Source organism: Procambarus clarkii, chromosome 14 (genome assembly GCF_040958095.1).
Source record: "Procambarus clarkii isolate CNS0578487 chromosome 14, FALCON_Pclarkii_2.0, whole genome shotgun sequence".
NCBI lineage: Eukaryota > Metazoa > Arthropoda > Malacostraca > Decapoda > Cambaridae > Procambarus > Procambarus clarkii.
In genome coordinates this window covers 43,702,000-43,724,037 of record NC_091163.1, presented here as the reverse complement: position 1 = coordinate 43,724,037, position 22,038 = coordinate 43,702,000, and the positions used below count along the sequence as shown (strand labels likewise).

General features: G+C 47.9%; 1 protein-coding gene across 1 annotated transcript in view; it reads left to right on the top strand.

Annotated features, from left to right (window-relative positions):
* LOC138364815 (tripartite motif-containing protein 3-like) overlaps positions 1-17,115 on the top strand; it is a 47,604-nt gene extending 30,489 nt beyond the window's left edge. Inside the window, exon 3 of the mRNA XM_069324798.1 lies at positions 16,279-17,115. Within this exon, the coding sequence (XP_069180899.1) occupies positions 16,279-16,992 (714 nt within the window). The 3' untranslated portion in view covers positions 16,993-17,115. The remainder of the gene's footprint in view (positions 1-16,278) is intronic.
* Positions 17,116-22,038: the final 4,923 nt, after the last annotated feature.

Below are 22,038 nucleotides of genomic sequence, written 5' to 3'. Positions count from 1 at the left end.
GCAAAAAAACTAAGAAAAAATCAATCAGAGACATTGAAATAATTAGGTAATAATATATTTGTGGCAACTGCCGTCTGACAGCTCGGGCGGAGTAGACCTCATCTGGTGAAGGCTCTGCCAACGCCCCTTTTTTGCCACACTTCCATACCCTATTGCGGCTAAAATATGCCACCTATGATTTTTTTGTTATTTTTTTCGTGATCAGGGAACAAAAATGAACACTTCTATAAGACGAAAGAATTTTTTGGAATTTTTTTTTTTTGTTGTGCCTGTGGGTGTGAATTCCATTTGGGCCCCTAGCGGTTTGAGGGTTAAGGGTTAAGGGGGCCTTCCCTGCTGCCACTTTTGTAGATTGGAACTATGTTAGCCTTTTTCCACACATCAGCTACAACTCCTGTAAACAGGGATGCCTGAAAAATCAGTTGAAGTGGAATGCTGAGCTCAGGTACACATTCTCTCAGAACCCATGGTGAAACTCCATCTGGACCAACTGCTTTGTTCTTACTTAGCTCCTTGAGCATTTTTTCCGCTTCATCTCTAGACACGTCTATGTGCTCTATGTTGTTCTCTAGAATTCATATTGTGTCTGGTTCCCTGAAGATTTCATTTTGTACAAACACACTTTGGAAATTTTTGTTTAATGTTTCACACATTTCCTTTTCATTTTCCATGATTTTTTTTCCCCATTTTCAACCTCTGAATATTATCCTTTACCTGCAATTTGTTGTTTATGAATTTATAGAATAGACCTGGTTCTGTTTTACATTTGTCTGCAATCCCTTTTTCAAAATTTCTTTCTGCCTCTCTCCTCACTGCCGTGTAGTTGTTTCTTGCATCTTTGTATCGCTGGTATGTTTCGGGGTTTGGCCTCTTCCTTTATTGATTCCCTTTTTGTGTCTTTTGGTCTCTGGCCCTCTCGCAATATCTGTTGAACCAGTCCTGTTTCCTAGGTCTGCATCTCTGTTTTGGTATAAATTTTTTTGTGCCTTTGTCATATATTTCACAAAACTTGACATACATCTAATTTACTTCCCTGCCTAGCAATAAGTCTGTTCAATTATACTCACTAAAAAAATTTCTAAGGTCGCCATAATGTCCTCTCCTGAAGTCAGGTTTTTCAACTGCTTCAACCTCCTTATTTTCTTCCAGATTATAACGCATTGCATACTTTATTCCCAAGTTTACTTTATTTTATTTTATTATTTTATTTTACATACTTTATTTATTGTGTGGAGCATTCTATGTCTGCCATCAACCGGGCCGGGCACCCAGAAAGGTAGGCACCCCAACACAAACCCCTAATCTGGTTAAAACAACTACAGAAAACTAACAAGTAAACAGAACTCCCCAATTGAAAAACAAGCATGACGTCACACTTGCTGCGCCACTTTTCTACGCAGCTCCCCCCCCCCCTCCCAGAAGGAGGGGGAAGGGGGAGCCCCAGACCCATCGCGCCGGCTATCCACCTGTCAGTTCTCGGCTGATGTGATTGTGGCTCGGTCGTGTGGCTCCAGCTCCAGATTCTCTCATGTGTTGTGCTGTGCCTTGTGTCCAGTACTGCTCTTATGGTGGCGTGCGAGCTGGGAGTAATATTCACAGGTACTCAAGCTACATGTGCTTAGGGTTCCCTTCCCTGAGTGCCCTGTAAGTACTGCCCTTGGGGCTTGGGGTTATCTTCCACAAGTCACCTTGGGGTCTACCTCTAATTACCTAAGTGTAGTTACAGGATGAGAGCTACGCTCGTGGTGTCCCGTCTTCCCAGCACTCTTTGTCATATAACGCTTTGAAACTACTGACGGTCTCGACCTCCACTACCTTCTCACCTAACTTGTTCCAACCATCTACCACTCTGTTTGCGAAGGTGAATTTTCTTATATTTCTTCGGCATCTGTGTTTAGCTAGTTTATATCTATGACCTCTTGTTCTTAAAGTTCCAGGTCTCAGGAAATCTTCTCTATCGATTTTATCAATTCCTGTTACTATTTTGTATGTAGTGATCATATCACCTCTTTTTCTTCTGTCTTCTAGTTTTGGCATATTTAATGCCTCTAACCTCTCCTCGTAGCTCTTGCCCTTCAGTTCTGGGAGCCACTTAGTAGCATGTCTGCACCTTTTCCAGTTTGTTGATGTGCTTCTTAAGATATGGGCACCACACAACCGCTGCATATTCTAACTTTGGCCTAACAAAAGTTGTGAACAATTTCTTTAGTATATCGCCATCCATGTATTTAAAAGCAATTCTGAAGTTAGAAAGCGTGGCATAGGCTCCTCGCACAATATTCTTTATGTGGTCCTCAGGTGATAGTTTTCTATCTAAAACCACCCCTAGATCTCTTTCTTTATCAGAATTCTTTAAAGATTTCTCACATAATATATAGGTTGTATGGGGTCTATGTTCTCCTATTCAACATTCCATAACATGACATTTATTAACATTAAATTCCATTTGCCAAGTGGTGCTCCATATACTTATTTTGTCCAGGTCATCTTGAAGGGCATGACAATCATCTAAGTTTCTTATCCTTCCTATTATCTTAGCATCATCAGCAAACATGTTCATATAATTCTGTATACCAACTGGTAAATCATTTATGTAGATAATAAACATCACTGGTGCAAGAACTGAACCCTGTGGTACTCCACTTGTGACATTTCTCCAGTCCGATACATTGCCTCTGATCACTGCCCTCATTTTTCTATCAGTCAGAAAATTTTTCATCCATGTTAGAAGCTTACCTGTCACCCCTCCAATATTTTCCAGTTTCTAGAACAACCTCTTATGTGGAACTCTGTCGAAAGCCTTTTTTAGGTCCAGATAGATGCAGTCGACCCAACCATCTCTTTCCTGTAATATCTCTGTTGCTCGATCATAGAAACTGAGTAAATTCGATACACAGGATCTTCCAGATCGAAAACCATACTGTCTGTCTGATATTATATCATTTCTCTCCAGGTGTTCTACCCATTTAGTTTTAATTATCTTTTCCAATATTTTGACTATTACACTTGTCAATGATACAGGTCTATAATTAAGGGGGTCTTCCCTGCTTCCACTTTTGTAAATTGGAACTATGTTAGCCTTTTTCCACACATCTACATGTTTACAGGAGGCTACAACTGCTGTAAACAGGGATGCCTGAAAAATTAGTTGAAGAGGAAAGCTGAGCTAAGGTTCACATTCTCTCAGAACCCATGGTGAAACTCCATCTGGACCAACTGCTTTGTTCTTATTTAGCTCCTTGAGCATTTTTTCCACTTCGTCTCTAGACACCTCTATGTGCTCTATTTTGTTCTCTGGAATTCTTATTGTATCTGGTTCCCTGAAGATTTCATTTTGTACAAACACACTTTGGAACTTTTCGTTTAATGTTTCACACATTTCATTTTCATTTTCCGGGAATCTATTTCCCATTTTCAACCTCTGAATATTATCCTTTACCTACAATTTGTTGTTTATGAATTTATAGAATAGACCTGGTTCTGTTTTACCTTTGTCTGCAATCCCTTTTTCAAAATTTCTTTCTGCCTCTCTCCTCACTGCCGTGTAGTTGTTTCTCGCATCTTTGTATCGCTGGTATGTTTGGGGGTTCGGCCTCTTCCTGTATTGATTCCATTTTTGTGTCTTTTGGTCTCTGGCCCTCTCGCAATTTCTGTTGAACCAATCCTGTTTCCTAGTTCTGCATCTCTGTTTTGGTATAAATTTTTTTGTGCCTTTTATCAAATATTTCACAAATCTTGACATACATCTCATTCACTTCCTTGCCTAGCAACAAGTCTGTCCAATTATACTCACTAAATTTTTTTCTAAGGTTGCCATAATGTCCTCTCCTAAAGTCAGGTTTTTCAATTTCATCAACTATCATATTTTCTTCCAGATTATAACAGATCTTCCTCTGTTGGTCTTTTGCTGCTTGGTGATTGACTGCCCCGAGTGTGTTGGGGAGTATCCTTCCATTGTTTACCTTGGGGGTAAGTGGTAGTTTTTGCACTGGTAGGGGCGCAGTTTTCACCTATTACAGTGGCCAGCTTTTTTCCTCCTGGGTACGATGTTCTCTTGAAGGGGTTTTCTTTTCATTTTTGTTTGTGTCTGGTGGGGGGGGGGGTGTCTACTTTTGTTCTCCTACCCCCAGTTATCTTAGTGTCTTAACCTCCTATCTTCAGTGGTACCCCCTTGCTTGGCCCCCGCGAGTGGACACATCTTGGGGGTGGTTCAGTTTTAGAAGTTTGTTTGATAGATATGGGCGCCGGTTAGCAGTACCCTGCCTGGGCTTACCCTTCGCGATAACAGTCTAAGGGCCCTGGGAAATCCCACGGAGGCACAAGGGGTTCAATGGATGTGACCCTTGGGTCTCCCTCTCTCCTTGTGCGAGTTTGAGGGTTACTCTGTTCCTTTGTCTCAGGGCGACACTCATTGTTTCTTCCTCTGTTATGCTGCCTGTTGGGTCGGTGACACCTTCAACCCGGAGTCCTGCGAGCATTTTTGCTTGTTTGTGACTCACTTTACCACTGATGACACTATCCGGGTGCAGGCTATCTTGAGGTTATCTTGAGAGGATTTTGGGACTTAGTGTCCCCGTGGCCCGGTCCTCAACCAGGCCTCCACCCCCAGGCAGCAGCCCATAGCAGCTGTCTAACTCCCAGGTTACCTATTTACTGCTAGGTAACAGAGGCATCAGGGTGAAAGAGACATTTTGCCCATTTGTCTCCGCCTCTACTGGGGATTGAACCTGAAACCTCCAGACTACGAATCTGAAGCGCTGTCCACCCAGCTGTCAGGCGTCAGGTGCTAGGTTTAGGTTGCTGCAACATGCTAGGTTGATTGCTACCCCGGATGCCCCGAGGCTACCCTGCTTTGCTTGTAGAGACCTGGACTTGGGGGTGTTGGTCGTTTCGACCTTTGTTCAGTCCGCGCCCCCTCGTTCTTGCCCTGCTGTGGTTCATTCTGGTCCCCCCCCCCCTCCTTGCTTCCGGCACCGGAGTGTCTGTGGGCTTCGTGGTCTGGAAGGTTGGGGGGAAGTTTAGAGGATTCTGAGACTCAGGAAGTTTCGGGGGTTGCCCCTTCTGGGGTGGCGACGGAGGCATTTGATTCAATTCCTCCAGTTGTTGCATATCAGTCTGACCAGTGGGCCCCCCTCCTTAGTGTTTTCCGGCTGCCCCGTCTTCTGATTTTGAGGCCGGGGCTTTGGAGGACAATTTGGCCCCGGGACCTGGTATAGAGGTTCCCGGGGTTTGGGGGGGAGGGCTGGCTTGGGGACCTGAGCCCCATTAGACCCCACCTGGGGTTTTCTTACCCTTTGAGTGGGGCTTACTTTTACAGGGAGTGGGGGTTTTCCTTCCCTTCCCTCTCTACATACGAGTTGGTTTTGGTGATGGTCCTTCCCCGGTTCAGTTCCGTGTCCCTTCGGGTCCTTCGGTTCCGTTCTTCTTGTGGATAATTTTAACAACATTCTTATCTGGGACATGTATTCTTCTGCGTCATGTCACATTCATGTAAGAATCGTATCGGGATCCTGCATGACTCTTGGTCAAGTATACCAATGGGCCCATATGTGCCTCTGTGATTTAGTGCTTGATTATCTAGGGTCTCGAAGGTTTGAGAAGAACTTCGATAATTCACATATTATTGGTACGTCTGTCAGTTTCTTGTGAGGATTACCTCCAGTCCTTTCTTGGACTCGTTGGTTCACTTCCATACTACGTATCATCTTTCAATACTATATCTAATTATTTTCTAATCACATCTCATCTCTGTAATCTGTCTCGGCAATAAAAATAATTGTTAAATAAACATTGTCGGCTACCCTCTCCGAAAGAAGGGTGGAGCCAGCTTGGACCTCATGCATTCTGAGCATGGCTCGAGGGAGATAGTTTTGTTTCTGGACAGTGTAAACAAGTGTTGGTATTCTGCGACCTTTCACACATGTAATACACCGCACTAGCTACTCTCTCTCTCCAGTCATAGCCCCCTTAATACTGGGGGAGTTCTGGATTTTCTATATAGGGAAACTTCCTAGTTTTTTCTCTGAATGCAGGAGAAGGGTGGCTCGGTGTGATGCCCTCTTCGCCTCTACTCTTCGCCTACTCTTATCCCAATGCATACGCAACGTAGGACATAATCCACTAGCCATGCTCCCAGAATATTACATGGCTGAGCTGTGTCGTGCCACTATTGTGCCTACACTCTACATGCGAGATTATATGGTCTGGCTACACTGTCAGCCAGGCACTGGCTGTCGATTTTTGGAAAAGTGTTGGGTATTGTTTGTGTTATGTTGATTGGGCACTTTGCGTGCATCTTAACGCTATCACTCACCGGGCAGGCGCGCAGTCAACTTAGGGGTCATGCACCGAGCGTGTGGATAAGCACGCGGTGACACCTAAATGTGTATACTCGTTTCAGCTTTCTCACCTTAATTCTTGTGCTACATCACTCGTTTTGGTATCATTGTGTTTGCAATTAAATTCCCTACAGGTGTGTATAAATATAATGTCAAAAAGCCTGGCGTGACGCATAACAGCAAAGCCTAAAGTCGGCAAAAGTTACCCGTGAGTGCACAAAATCAGTAACATATGCATACTCGTTCCATTTTTCTCACCTTAATTCTCGTGCTACGTCGCTCGTTTTGGTATCATTGTGTTCGCAATTAAATTCCCTACAGATGTGTATGAATATAATGTACAAAAGCCTGGAGTGCCTCCCCGCAGAAAAGCCTAAAGTTATCCGTGAACGAGCACCAATTTGTACACTGCAACCTAATGTGTATACTCGTTCAATTTGATAACATCAAATTTTGTGTTACGTCTTTCATTTTGGTATCAAATTGTTCGCAATAAAAAGGCGCGTATTTTAAAACTAGTCCCATAATAATAGAGCAATAAATGGAATTTTAACAAATATTTTAATTCTGGAAGCTCATCATTACAAAATTATTTATATCTTTCCAGTGTTCTGACATAAATTTTTGTGTTACATCTTTCATTTTGGTATCAAATTGTTCGCGGCGTAAAGGCACACATTTTAAAACTAGTCTCAACATAATAACACAATAAATAGAATTTTAACAAATATTTTAATATTTTGACCAAAAGCCTATTTATAATCTTTCAAGTGTTCGGACATCAAGTTTCATGTTATATCTTTCATTTTGTTATCAAATTGTGCGCAATCTAAATTCGCTTATTTTGATACTATCCCGAGGTCGATTGGATAAAAAATGAATTTTATACAAATATTTTTTGTAGTGGACGCGAGTCCTGTCCAAAGTTACCTATAGTGTTAACGTTGCCTTAATTAATATGTCCATATATATTGTTGTTCATTACACTGTGGGGCATAGCCCAAAATTTTAGTAACTTTTAATTTACTTTTTCAGCGACTGAATCTTTTTTTGACTCTGGGCACTCATTCATTGACTGTCATTCAATGCCTGGCTACATCCTTATATAATATATATTGGAATCTCTCTGTTTATATAGTTGATCTTGTACATTACATTAGCAATTGCTAATTAAGTTGTGTTAGTTCATCATATTGATTATACTCTTTTATCCCTAGCTACCGGTGTGTTGACCATATTTACAGTCATTTCATTGCATATTTACATATTTCCTACCTCTATGCTTCACATTCTTGTGTATATTAGTATGTGCGTATTGGCTATACTAATGATAGTGCTAGGCTGGACTATGTACATGTTCAGTTCCCTGATTTTGAACTGACCAGTGTTTAGTTATAGCGCAGAGTTCTTTCCTCTTCTTGTATCACACTACCGACTGCCGGGTATGCAATGTCTGCAGGTGGATGTCGATTTCCATTCAACCACTCCTGCCCCCTGCAGTTAATTTTCATTGGGACGGGGGGAGCTCGGAATTACAGCCCTGGCTACGAACTTTTCTTTGAGTTAGTTTTCCATACGGGAATTTTTATTTTAGTGCAGTCCATATCCTAAGTAGTTTTCCTCATACATTACTCAGCGACATGTGCGTTGTTCTGCCCTGCTGGAGCTGGTTGCACCATTCCTGCAGGATGCGGTGTCACTGTTTTCGCTTCACGTCTCGCGTGTTGCTCGCTTCCTTATTGGCCTCTGCCTGGGCATCTGGCTCTTCGGTTTTCATCACCATTTTGTCCTTGCTCTTTGCGGGATCTGCTGTTGGGCTGTTTCTGTAAGCGGTTTCTTCTCGTTGTCATCCGTTGTCGGTCTTGTTGGTCCTTCAAGGGTCCCAGGGGGTGGGGATCCTCCAGGATGGGGCGTGTCTGCTCGCCTGGGTTGGTTCTTTCCCGGCTCGCTGGGTTTGGTGCCTGGTGCCCTGATGGACATTCCATCTGGTTCCCTGACAACCTTGGTTTCAGGCACTGCATTTGCTCAGTGTCGTTGCTTGCCCAGGGATTGTTACGGGGCTGGCTTGGTCTTCTCGAGTCTTTGCGTCTGGTACTTTACTTTTGACTCAAGTCTATAACCATCTGTTCATTTTCGTTGGGACGGGGGAAGCTCGGTGGAGATCAGATGGCTTCGTTGATGGTGTCCCACCTGCGTGCTTCGTCTTGGTGGCTGTATGGGGCTTCCTGGCGATCCTTCCTTTTTCTTTTTTTTTGTCTCTTCGTAGGTATACTTCGCTTTTTGTTGAGGTGGTCTTGTTCTTTCTCTAGTGGCTGTTTCAGGACCGTCTTCGTATGCCGCGTTCTGTCGCCTCGTGTCGTGTGGTGCTGGCGGAGCTGCTACGGCTTGCTTTCAGTTTTGATGTTCCTTCTGCACCATTTCACAAGCTGTCTAGGGCATTGTTTCACCTCCGGCCTGCTCTTGTACCGCCTGAGCTGTCCTGGTCTTTGGACATGAAGCTCTCTTATCTCTTCTCCCCGGTTGGTTGTGGCCCCTTTGGTTCCGGATTGTTTCTCAGAGGTTTCTACTTCTTTGGGTTCTGGTGTTAGGTTTGTTTGTTGCAGCCGTTCTTCTTTTTCTGGTGAGGTTGGGTTGGCTGTTTTTCTGGAGGAGGTCCATGGGGTTGTTGTTGCTTGGTATTTTTGGCCGGGGGGTGCATCTTCTTGTGTCTGGTTGTGGCTCTCAGCAATTGCCTGCATGTCGTGGCCTCTGTGGCCACTGGGCATGCTTTAAGTTGCCCGGGGTTCCCTTGTCCCCTGTTCAGGGGTTCTGGTCTCCCGGGTTGTCTGCGGGGTCCTGTCGGTGTTGCCTGTTGTCTTGCTTTCGGGTTTTAGGCACATGGTTTCTGCCTCCCAGGTTTGTCCCTCTTTTGTCCTTAGCTTTGGGTAGATAGCTCTTGGGAGCCGAAGGGGGCTCCCCCCAGAACTCCTTGCCATTTTCTGGGTGAGACCCGGAAGCTTCTTGGTAGCCCTCCCTTTCCCCAGTTGGCTATTTTTCTCGGGTGTTTTGACATCCACTCTTGAACTGACAAGTGGATAGCCGGTGCGATGGGTCGAGGGGCTCCCCCTTCCCCCTCTCAGGGAGGGGGAAGCTGCGCAGACAAGCAGCGCGGAAAGTGTGACGTCATGCTCGTTTTTCAATTGGGGAGTTCTGTTTACTTGTTAGTTTTCTGTAGTACAGTAATTTTAACCAGATTAGGGGTGTTTAGGCCACGAAATTGTTTTTGATTTCTGTGTGCGCTTCCCCGGCTGGCCAACAAGGCAGCGCTGTGTCTTGTTTACATGTGACTGTGTGTGGCTCAAGTTTTGGAGGAGTTTTTGCCTCCATCTGGAGGTACTGTGGTACCTGAGCTTACGTATTTAATCTGTTCCCAAAGATGGTTCATAACCCCAAAATTTTTAAACCGAAGCGAATTTTCCCATAAGAAATAATGTAAATTGAATTAATCCATTCCACACTCCCATAAATATTAACTTCAAAGTAAATTTTATACCTAATTCACCCTAATCTTTAGTACTAAAGTATGTACAGGTTATTGCTTAAATTTATTGATGACTCTTGTTGGTGTATGGAAGACAGTGAGGAGGGGAGAGAGGAGGAGAGGTGTTAGTGGTTGGAAGGGGAGGCCCCTTCCATTATAACATCAGGCGGTGATGACTTCTATGGGGTAATCCCTCTCCTACGTTTTGCAGGAGCACTACTAGGACCTGGTTGTGGCTCACTGCTTGCTTGTCTTACTGAGAATCTGTCTAAACACACTTGTTTTTCCCTACATTTTAACACTTGTCTGTAGTGAGATATCATATAACCATTTAAAAGGTCAATGCAATGGCCTGCTACAGCTTTATCTGGGTGAGTTTTTTTAACAAAACTTTGCAGTTCTTCCCATAATTCACACATTTTCTTAACCCCTAAGCTGCTCGGGACTATTAGGCCTTCAACACCCACAGGCGCAAAAAAAAAAAAAAAAAAAAAAAAAAAAAAAAAAATTCGCCTTATAAGTGTTCATTTGTGTTCCCTGATCACAGGAAAAATAAAAAAAAAAATCCTAACTGACATATTATGGCTGTAATATGGTGGGGGAAGTCTGGCAAAAGAGGCGTTGACAGAGCAGGCGCCAAAGAAGGTCTGCTCCGCCTCAGCTGTCAGGCATGAGTTGCCACAAAGATATTATTACCTAATTATTTCAATGTCTGATTGATTTGTTCTAATTTTTTTTGCAGTAATATTATTCAATAGTGTGTAATGTGATATATTTATATAATAAAATGTGTGAATCATTGCTGTACTCAAAATTATGTTGTGCATATTAGTGATTCAATTATTATGTTCATAAAACAATTAACAAATAGTTTTGCTGTTATTACACTATATACACAAGTTATATATAAGTATCTGCATGTTTTGTTCATCATAACTGTTCAACTAAGCTGGTATAGTGCCCAAAGAGCATAGTAGCCACCTTTACACAGCATGACATGTCATGCAGATGATGCCACCACCCTCACCAAAATGGCTTCTCCCAACACTCCTTTTGCTGTTATTACACTATATATGTACACAGTATATATAGGTATCTACATTTGTGTTCACCATAACGAACTACTAAGTTGGTATGCTGAGTCAAAAAGCAACAAGGAGTGGCCACCACACCAGCCAGCCACTCACCACCACTCCTTCCCTCGCTATCATCCTCCCACCATACTGTCTTTGCTTTTATTCTCTATATACATTATATATATATATATACGTTATCTATATACGTTATATATATAAGTATCTACACATTTTGTTCACTATAGCAAACCACTAAGCTGGTATAGTAAGTGCAGACAGCAACAGGTGGCCACACATTCGGCAGACGACGCTACAGCCTTCCTTCCCTCAACATTGCTCCTCCCACAGTACAGCACAAATTATCACAACAATCCTGCTATTATCAGAATCCTGGTCATTATTATCACAGTCAGGGGTCTTCTGTAATACTATCATCGCTAAATAATAGCATGTACACATATATATTTTGACATTTTTAGGCGATGCTGTGGTCACAAGCTGAACAGCAGTGCTGTGAGCTCATGTTGCGTGCACCAGCCTTGGTGGTTCACTCAGTACTGAGGCCCCTCACTCCTGGTAATGTTGCCCACGATTTTTATTTAAAATGGCGTCTGTTTACAAGAGCCCTGAGGAAGGTGATGTGAACCCTGTGTATCCGCGGGCCGTTTAAATCTTGCATAGTACTCCAAAACTACATATGCAGTGATGCACACTTTTGCGTCAGTTACTCAAAAGTTCATATGCAGTATTGGGCAGTTTAAGGGTTAATGAGGAAGGGACATCCTCTAGTGCCTCTACTCATAACTATTTTCTTAGATTGAACCTTACCACTGACTTTCTTGGGACCATGGCAAGATATATAATAATTACCTTTATGTTCAAATACCCAAAAATCCCAAAACACTGAAATTCTTTACAAAGAATTCAGGCGCGATTGTCAGTAGGCGGGAGGCACTGTTAAACTGAGGCGCGGTCGCTGTGCCACCACACGCTAGGTCGGCCATACGTGTATCAACAAACTACTTTACCCTAGGCAAAGTTCGTAACGCAATTTGGATTTTACGAAGAAATTGGGCTCGTAACCTGAAAATTCGTAAAGAGGGTCATTTGTGAGCCGAGGTATCACTTTACTTCTCCTGGAGCCGTGTGTATATGTAAATGTGTGTTTGATTATTTGTATATGAGTAATAGTATGTTTTATGGCCGCCTGTTGTTTCTTTTCCAGGGTACGTTTTCCCCCAAAAGTTGTGGTGCTTCGGGCTCCATTTTGGGTTCAGGTTCATTTCCAGTTTCCTTTGGGTTCTTCGGTTTCGTCTCCCGGAGATTTTCCTCTCAAATTTCTCTTGTACAGGTTTGGGTGGCCCTTGGTGGTTTCCTCCAATGTGGCCCAGTCTTGGCCTCTAATCTGGCCCCGACCTGTATTGAGGGGCGGTCCCTGGGTCTTCCTGGCTTGCAGACCGCTGTCTTGCTTTGGCCTGGGCCCTAGCTCTGGGGTTTTCTCCACTCTTTTGTCTGTTTTGTTTGCAGTCTAGGTTGTTCCTCAGTTCCTGGCAGCTTCTGCTGCTGCCATCCTCTTTCTGCTTTGTTGGTGATCCGGGGTCAGCGTTCTCGTGCTCCTGGCTGGATCGTGCCAGGGTTCGGGTCTCTGCAGGTCGAGGTAGGCCTTGTTGTAAGTTTCTGAACTGGCGCCACTTTCTCGTACGGGGTGTTGGCCCTTTCGTGGGTTGCCCCCACGGGAGCCGGGGACACTAATGCCCCGAAATCATCTCAAGATAACCTCAAGATATTGTCCCGTTACCAGGATGCTGGGGGGGGGGGGAGGGACTCGTGCTGTTTGCTCATGCCTGATCCCATGATTTGTGGGTTTTTCGGGTTGTGTCATCCGGCCTGTGGTGGCATTGGGCGGCTCCTCTTCCTACCGGGGGATTCGTGGCTGACTTCCCATTCACTCTGTCAGGTCATCTTGGAGTGGGTGAGCTTGGGAGTGGTCGAAAAGACCTTGTCCCTCAGGTGCGTTTCCCGCCTGTTTCCAGTACCGAAATGGGACTGTGCGGATATGTGGTTCATTCTGGACTTGTCCTGCTGAACCTCTGGATTCCTTGCCCCTCCTTTCGGATAACTACTCTGTCCCTGGTTTGGCTTCTGTTAGAGCCGGGTTGTTGGTTGGTGATTCTGAATCTCCGGGATGTATATTGGCACCTCCCTATTCATCTGGAGTTCAGGGACTGGTTAGGTTTTGTGGTGGAGGGGCAGGCTTACCGCTTTCGTTGCCTTCCTTTTGGGTTGAATCTGGTGCCTCGCACATTCATGCGGCTTCCCGGTTCGTGGTGGCCCTTCTGCGTCTGCTAGTGGTTCAGGTGTAGGCCTATCTCGACAACTGGTTGGTATGGGCTCCCAGCCGGTCTGCTTGTCTGCTCACCAGGGGGGGGGGGTGGTTCTTTCCCAGTTCACCGGATTCTGGTTCCTGGTGAGCTGGAGGAAGTCTCATCTGGTTCTGTCCAAAGGTTCGGACCCAGCTGGGCCTCATGAGGGACTCTCGGAACACTTCCTTGTCTCTCCCTCTGGAGGCATTGCTGCTGCTGCAGTCCTGCCTTCTGCTGTTTTGGGGGGGGGGAGATTCCCGGGACATGTGGTGGTTGCTTGAGCAGTTATGCAGGAGTCTGACCTTCCCCGTGCCGGTTTACTCACTGGGTCGGGTCTGGCTTCAGCATCGAGGCCGTCCCTTTCACCTCTCTCGCGATGGGTGGGTTCTGCCTCCAGGGGTTCATGTCCAAAGTTCACAGATGCCTCGATTCTAGGCTGGAGCTTTGTGACCAGTGCTCACCAGGCCGACCAGGAGCAGTGGGCTCCGTCCTTCTGTTGGGCTCACAGCATGGTGTGGGAATTCGCAGAGGTTTGGCTGTCGCTTTGGAGGGTCCGGGTCACTCGGGGTTCAACGATCCAGCTCCATTTGGACTGCTCTCTGGTGGTACATTGTCTGAACTGCGGGGATTCTCTTTGGTCCTTGGCTCTTTGGGGCGGCTCCGTCCTTCTGTTGGGCTCACAGCATGGTGTGGGAATTCGCAGAGGTTTGGCTGTCGCTTTGGAGGGTCCGGGTCACTCGGGGTTCAACGATCCAGCTCCATTTGGACTGCTCTCTGGTGGTACATTGTCTGAACTGCGGGGATTCTCTTTGGTCCTTGGCTCTTTGGGGCTGATCCCTTTGAGTAACTCATCTGCTGGATTCTTGGGATTTGGCTTTCTGTGCGGCTAATATATCCGTGGAGTGTCCGACGTCCTGGCAGATGGCCTGTCTCGGTTTATTCCCTTGTCCATGGAATGGATGGTCGACGCTGACTCCTTCAGTTGGCTCTGCCAGACGTATGGGCTCCCGGAGGTGGATCTCTTTGTGTTGACATGGTCTCAGTGTCTCCCGATATATGTGGCACCGTTCTCCAACTGCAGAGCTGTTGCGGTTGACACCTTTCAGCAGGACTGGTCAAGGTGGGGCTACTTGTACCTCTTCCCTCCAGTCCAGCTGTTGCTGCAGGTTCTGGTTCATTTGGAGTCTTACCGTGGGAGAGTCAGGCCTCTTCTGGCCCTTTGGTAGCCTTCCCAGTCTTGGTTTCAGGCACTGCTTGCTCGGTGTCTGAACCAGGGGCATTTTCTGTGGTTCCGCCACTTTCAGCAAATTGGACCGGTCAAGTACACAGCTGGTTCGATCTATTCCTCTGCTTTTTGCGTCTGGTCTTTTTGACGGGTTTATCACCACTTATATGGTGATCAGGTAGCTTCTTTGATGGTGTCCCACATGTGAGCTTCATCTCGGTGACAGTATGAAGTTTCCTGGCATTCTTTTCGCCGTATTCGTTCTCTTTGTAGATTGTCTTCTGTTTTGGATCGGATCAGGACTGTCGCCTCTTATTGTGCGGTGCTGGCGAGCTGCTCTAGCTTGCATTTAGGATGTCACTTCTGCCCCATTCCGTCAGCTTTCTCGTGCTGTGTTTCACCTCCAGCCTGCTCATGCGCCACTTGAGCCATGCTGTTCCTTGGACTGGGTGCTCTCTTTTTCCCTCGGTTTGTGGTGGACTCTTCGGTTCAGGACTGTTTTTCTAAGGCGCTGTTTCTGTTGGCATTGGCCTCTGGAGGTCTGGTGGGAGAGCTTCCTGCTATCCTCTGGTGCAGGGGTTTCTGATCTTTCGGTCCTGGTGGTCGGTTTGCGCGGTTGCAGCCATCTCCTTCTTTTATGGCAAAGAACAAGATGACGGCTTTTCAGAGGGGCCTTGGGTCATTGATGCTTGGCTGACCGGGGGTGCATCAGGTGTTGTGTCTTGTGGCGGCTCTTTGCCATTATCTGCGTGCTTTGGTTTCTGTGGCTGGGGATGCGCTTTGGGTTGATCCGGTTTCCCTCGTTCCCTGTTCCAGGGCTCGGGTCTCCCAGGTCGTCTGCAGGGTTATTAAGTCTAGCCAGCCTGTGGTCTACCCTCGTGACTATGATGTTTGTAAGTTTGTTGCTTTGGCTGCCGTGCTTGGTAACATGTCTTGGGCTGACATTCGGGTGTGGGGGGTTTTGGAGGTCGGACAGGGTCCTGGCCACTCATTACTTGGTCATTGTTCCTGGTACTGGTCTTTCGTGTGTGGCTTTGGGTCGCAGGTTGCAGCCAGTTGTTTCGACTTCGAGTTGAGGGGCGAGTGGCAGCCACCTCCTGCGTTAGGCCCTCTTTTATTTTACTTCTCCTTGGTTTGGTAGCTCCAGGGAGCCAGAGGAACTCTACACAGAAAACCAGCGTTGAATGTAATGAAACGCCATTTTCTGGGCGAGTCTCGGAGGCTTCCTGGCACCCTCGCTCCCTCCGGTCGGTGGTTTCCATTTTGTTTTTGATTCTCAGCCTCTGAATTGAGGTGTGAGTAACCGGCACAGGAGTTTCCTTCACCCTCCCAAGGGGGGGGGGGGGAAGGCTGCATGGACTAGTTGTGTGGCGGTGTGTATGATGTTTGCTTGTTTCTTTAGATGGGGGGGGGGGGTGGAATCTGCCTCTCTATTCGGTCTTTGGTTGCAATTTTTCTTACCATGTGGGGTCTGTTTTGTTATGCCTAACTTTCTGGGTGCTAACCCCAGTTGATGGCAGATATGGAATGTCCCCAAATACATGGGGTTTCCAGAGGCCATTGCTCCCTTTGCCTTTTTGAGGCGGCCAGGTTCTGGCTTGTGGTCCTCGGTAGGCTGAACTCCAGATGACTGATGACCCCGGACTAATATGCGCATATCAATCCGATAGCTCCAGAGAGCCGGAGGGACTAACACAGAAAATAATTTTTTTCGTTGTAAATACATGTAACTTAACCAAATATTCTTTATCCACAGGATAACAACCCAGAGGAATGTTCAGTGTGTTTTAACAATTATGATGACACTCTGCTACGGCCTCGTACTCTGCCTTGTGGCCACACATTCTGCTCCCAGTGTATTGACAATGCTATCAAGAATGGTCAGCTGAACTGCCCCAGCTGCCGAGCCCAGCACACTGCCACAGCTGCTACTCAGTTCCTAATCAATTATGGTATGGAGGCCCTTATCAGAAAACTAAAAGGTATGGAGGTTGTGCCAGTGACAACAGTACCCACAAAACCCAATAAAGCTCCGACCAGAGGCATCGGTAAGAAGTTACGTTCCCTGGTGGAGGAGCAGAAGAGCAGCATCAGCAGCCTCATTACCAGCTGTGAAGAGGTACTGTCCCAGATGGGTGAGTACCGGGGGCAGCTGGGGGACTGGAAGACTCAACACCTCCAGCTCCAGGACAGACTCTATGCTCTGGTAGAGCAGAACAAGTCAGCAATGAAGCTCTTGGAACTGGAGGATACCAGTGTGGTGGATATGACAACACAAGGAGAGGAAGGGAAGACTCAGCTGCAGGCCATGTTGGGGAGCCTCGACACAGTCAACACAGCACAGGAAGTTGGCACAACCATAGACACAGCTGATGAGTGCAGCATGAAGGTAGAAGATTGGCTCCAGAAGTGTCAGGAACTCTTCCCAGATGTCAACACTGTCCACACCTCAGTGAAGGTATGCTGCTGAAGGTCACATTGTTCTCACCCAACTGAGTGTAGTATTGCCTCTATATAAACACTTTTGATATGGAGACACATCAAGATGAGAGTAAACTTTATATATATAGGATGATATGGATACACATCAAGATGAGAGTAAACTTTATATATATAGGATGATATGGAGACACATCAAGATGAGAGTAGACTTTATATATATAGGATGATATGGAGACACATCAAGATGAGAGTAAACTTTATATATATAGGAAACTGCATGAGACATTTTTATTAATAAAGTCAACTGTCATCTTGGTGTTTCTCTATACTGTGGTCAGCACTCAGTGTTCACTACACTGTGGTCAGCACTCAGTGTACACTATACTGTGGTCAGCACTCAGTGTACACTACACTGTGGTCAGCACTCAGTGTACACTACACTGGTCAGCACTCAGTATTCACTACACTGTGGTCAGCACTCAGTGTACACTACACTGTGGTCAGCACTCAGTGTACACTACACTGTGGTCAGCACTCAGTGTACACTACACTGTGGTCAGCACTCGGTGTACACTACACTGTGGTCAGCACTCGGTGTACACTACACTGTGGTCAGCACTCGGTGTACACTACACTGTGGTCAGCACTCAGTGTACACTACACTGTGGTCAGCACTCAGTGTACACTACACTGTGGTCAGCACTCAGTGTACACTACACTGTGGTCAGCACTCAGTGTTCACTACACTGTGGTCAGCACTCAGTGTACACTACACGGTATTAACCTAGTTTTGCTTGTGGGGGTTGAGCTCTGGTCTTTCGGCCCGCCTCTCAACTGTTACTAACTACTAACTAATTTTTTTCTTGGAGCGCCCCTATGGCCCCGGAGCTATCCAGGCTGACATGAATATCCTTAACTTTGGCATCAGTTGATGTGGGTGGAGTTCTAGGCCTACCGGTGACCACGAGCCAGAACCTGGCCCCCTCAGAGAGGCACGAGGAGCAATGGCCTATAGAAATGCACATGTGGTTTTGGAGCATTCTATATCTGCCATCAACCGGGACAGGCACCCAGAAAGGTAAGCACCCCAAAACAAACCCCTGTTCTGGTTAAAACGGCAAAAACAGTCAAACGAGTGGACAGAACTCCCCAAATAAAAATTAGCAAACGAGCATGACGTCACACAAGCTGCGCCTCATGTCTGCACAGCTCCCCCCCCCCCTCCCCGGTAGGGGGAAGGGGAAGCCCCAGACCCTCGTGCCAACGATCCACACCCCAGTTCTTCGGCTGGTGTGATGCATCGCTGCCATGTGGCTCCAGCTCCAGACTCTTGTGTTGTGTTGTGCTATGCTTTGGTTCAGTGCTGCTCTTACGGTGGCGTCAGAGCAGGGAGTATTATTTCAAGGTACTCGTGCTGCATGCACTTAGGGTTCCCTTCCCTAAGTACCCTGTAAGTACCGCCCTTGAAGCTTGGGTTGTCATCCAGAAGTCACCTTGGGACTACCTCTGTTGGTCTTTTGCTGCTCAGCGACTGACTGCCTCGAGTGTTGGGGGGGGGGGGGGGGGTTCCAGCACTTGTTTACCTTGGGGTAAGTGGTAGAATTTGCACTTGTAGGGGTGCAGGGTACTGCACAGCTAGTTTTCACCTATAACAACAGCTGGCTCTGTTCCCTTTGGGTACGTTGCCATCTTACGAGGATTTTTTGTTTTTAATTGGTGGGGGGGTCTGCCTTGGTATTACTTTCCCGTTTTACTAGGGTTGCTTTTGTTTGGTGGTACCCCCTGCTTTGCCCTCGTGAGTGGACACGTCCCGAGGGTTCTGCTTTAGCAGTGTTGTTTGGTAGCTTAGGCGCCGCTTAGCAATACACTGCCTGGGATTACCCTTAGCAGACCCAGTCTAGTGGCCCTGGGAAACTCCGCGGGGGCACTCGGGTCCGATGGATGTGACCCCTGAGTCTCCTCTCACTTTGTGCAAGTTTGAGGGTTGCTCTGTCCCCTTGTCTCAGGGCGACACTTATTGTTTTTGCCTCCGTCATGCTGCCTGTTGGGTCGGTGACACATTCGACTCGGAGTCCTTCGAGATTTCTTACTTGTTTGTGACTCAATTCACCCAATCTACAGATGACATTGTTCGGGGTGCAGGCGGCTCGCACGTTGCAGGATAGGTTTAGGTTGTTGCAACGTGTTCGGTTGGTTGCTTCCCCAGATGCCCTGAGGCTGCCCCGTTTTGCTTATAGGGACCCAGACTTTGGGGTGTTGGTCACTTCGGCCTTGGTTCAGTCTGCGCCCCCTTGTTCTTTCCCTGCTGTAATTCATTCAGTTCCTCCCCCCTCCCCCCCTGCTTCCGGCTCATAACTGTCTGAGGGCTTCGGGGTCGGGGCAGGGTTTAGAGGTTTCTAAGATTAGGGCGGTTTTGGGGGTTGCCCCTTCCAGGGTGGAGATAGAGGCATTCAAGTCTGTTCCTCCAGCCGTAGCTCCAGGGTCTGACCATTGGACCCATTCTCTTTCTGCCATTCTGGCCGCCCCGGCTTTTTCTTGTGAGACCGGGGCTTTGGAGGACGACTCGCTCCCGAGGCCTGACGTGGAGTCTCCCGGGGTTGGGGAGGAGCTGGCTTGGGGGCCTTGGGCCCCGTTGGACCCTTGGAGAGTTGGAAGACTCTCTGAGCGAGGCTTACTGTTACAAGGAGTGGGGTTTTCCTTTCCCCCCTCTGCGAACGAGTTGGATTTGGGTTCGGCTCCTCCCCGGGTTCGGTTCCGTGTTCTTGCTGGTCCTTCAGTTCCGTCCTTGCAGAGGTTTTCAGCTTCCCGCGTCTCGCCTACTGAGGTGCGGGCGGCCATTGCGGCTTACCTCCTGCACGACCCGGAGTATGCCTCCATAATGGATCCATCTTCTTTCAGGTTTGGGGCTTCGTCTCTGTGCCGGGTTTGTTATGAAGTTCAGGGTTCGTCCTGGCTTATGGACTGCCCTTTGTTCTCGCTGGATGCTTGGGAAGCCTTCTGTCGTACCGACACGCTTGAGTGGCGCGAGGCGTTGACTGTGGTCCAGGTTTACCTGGGGGGGGGGGGGGGGACTTTGAGTACTTTAATGAGTGCCTTTTTGCTCCGGCCCTTCTGCTGGATGTTGACACGGTTCAGCTTCACGTGCAGGTTCCTTCCCTGTTGGCTGCACTTGTGGCTGAGGACTTGTGCACACGTGGCCTGTTGGCTGCGCTTGTGGCTGAGGACTTGCACACACGTGGCCTGTTGGCTGCGCTTGTGTTTGAGGACTTGCACACACGTGGCCTGTTGGCTGCGCTTGTGGCTGAGGACTTACGCACACGTGGCCTGTTGGCTGCGCTTGTGGCTGAGGACTTGTGCACACGTGGCCTGTTGGCTGCGCTTGTGGCTGAGGACTTGCACACACGTGGCCTGTTGGCTGCGCTTGTGGCTGAGGACTTGCACACACGTGGCCTGTTGGCTGCGCTTGTGTTTGAGGACTTGCACACACGTGGCCTGTTGGCTGCGCTTGTGGCTGAGGACTTACGCACACGTGGCCTGTTGGCTGCACTTGTGGCTGAGGACTTGCGCACATGTGGCCTGTTGGCTGCGCTTGTGGCCGAGGACTTGCGCACACGTGGCCTGTTGGCTGCGCTTGTGGCCGAGGACTTGCGCACACGTGGCCTGTTGGCTGCGCTTGTGGCTGAGGACTTGCGCACACGTTGCCTGTTGACTTCAGTCCTGCATTTCTTTTCCCTCCTGGAGCTGTCTTCGGATTGGCTTGAGGATGTGGTGGAGGTGCTTGGGGCCGTTCCTTGGGTCTGGTGCTTTGGTCTCGGCTGGTCGTGCGTTGTCTGCACTTTTGAAGTTGTTTACAACGATCCTGCGGGATGCACTGTCGTGGTTTTTCGCTGCACGTCTCTTGTGTCGACAGGTGGTTTTCGCTGCACGTCTCGTGTCGACAGGTGGTTTTCGCTGCACGTCTCGTGTCGACAGGTGGTTTTCGCTTCCTCCTTGGAATCCGCTTGGGCCCTGGCTCTTAGACTGTCTTTGCCCTTTTGTCTTTTGATGTTTGCGGCCTCTGCGGTCGAGCAGTATATGCGAGCAGCTTCTTCCAGCTGTTGCCCAATGTCTGACTTGTTGGTTCTCCGGGGTTCCCGGGTGGGTTCTTCCCGGAGGGGTCGTGCCAGGGCTCGTGGTTCTGCTCGTCAGGTAGGCCACAGGTGCCAGTTTTGGAGCAGTGCCACCTTCGGTCCCAGCTGCACCTGGTGCAGCCAGGTGCAGCCTGGTGATCTTTTTGCGGTGATCGCTCCGTGCGCAGGTCGGATTCTCATAAGGGGCATTGGCCATTTTGCATTTTTTCTCGTGGCTTGTGGTGACGTTGGGTGGCTCCTCCTCCTTAGGGGGGGGGGGGGTTAGGGGCTGACAGGGCAGGCCTCTTCTCCTGGGCTTTGTCAGGTCGTCTTGGAGTGAGTGAGCTTGGGTGTGGTCGAAATGACGACATCTCAGGTGGGTTTCCTGCCGTTTCTGGTTCCGAAATGGGACTGTGTGGACCTGCGGTTCTTTCTGAACTTGTCATGTCTGAACCCCTGGGTTTCCTGCCCCTCCTTTTGGATGACCACTCTGCCCCAGGTCCGGCTGCTGGTGGAGCCGGGTGCTTTGATGGTGTCCTTGGACCTCAAGGACGCTTATTGGCATGTCCAGATTCATCCTGGGTTCAGGGACTGGCTTGGTTTTGTTGTGGGGCGTCGGAGTTACTGCTTTCGTTGTCTCTCGTTCGGGTTGAACCTGGGGTCTCTCATGTTCACACTCTTACCCGAGTCGTGGTGACCTATATGCGTCTGTTAGGTGTTCAGGTGTTGGCCTACCTTGACGACTGGCTGGTTTGTGCTCCCAGTTGGTCCGTGTGTCTGCTCGCCAGGGGTTTAGTGCTTTTCCAGCTAGCCGGGTTAGGGTTCCTGGTGAACTGGCAGAAGTCCCATCAGGCACCCTCCCAGGTTCAGACCTGGTTGGGTCTTGTATGGGATTCTCAGACCACTTCCTTGTCTCTCCCTCTGGAGTCTCTCCTTCAGCTGCAGTCCCGTGTGTGTTTGTTTCT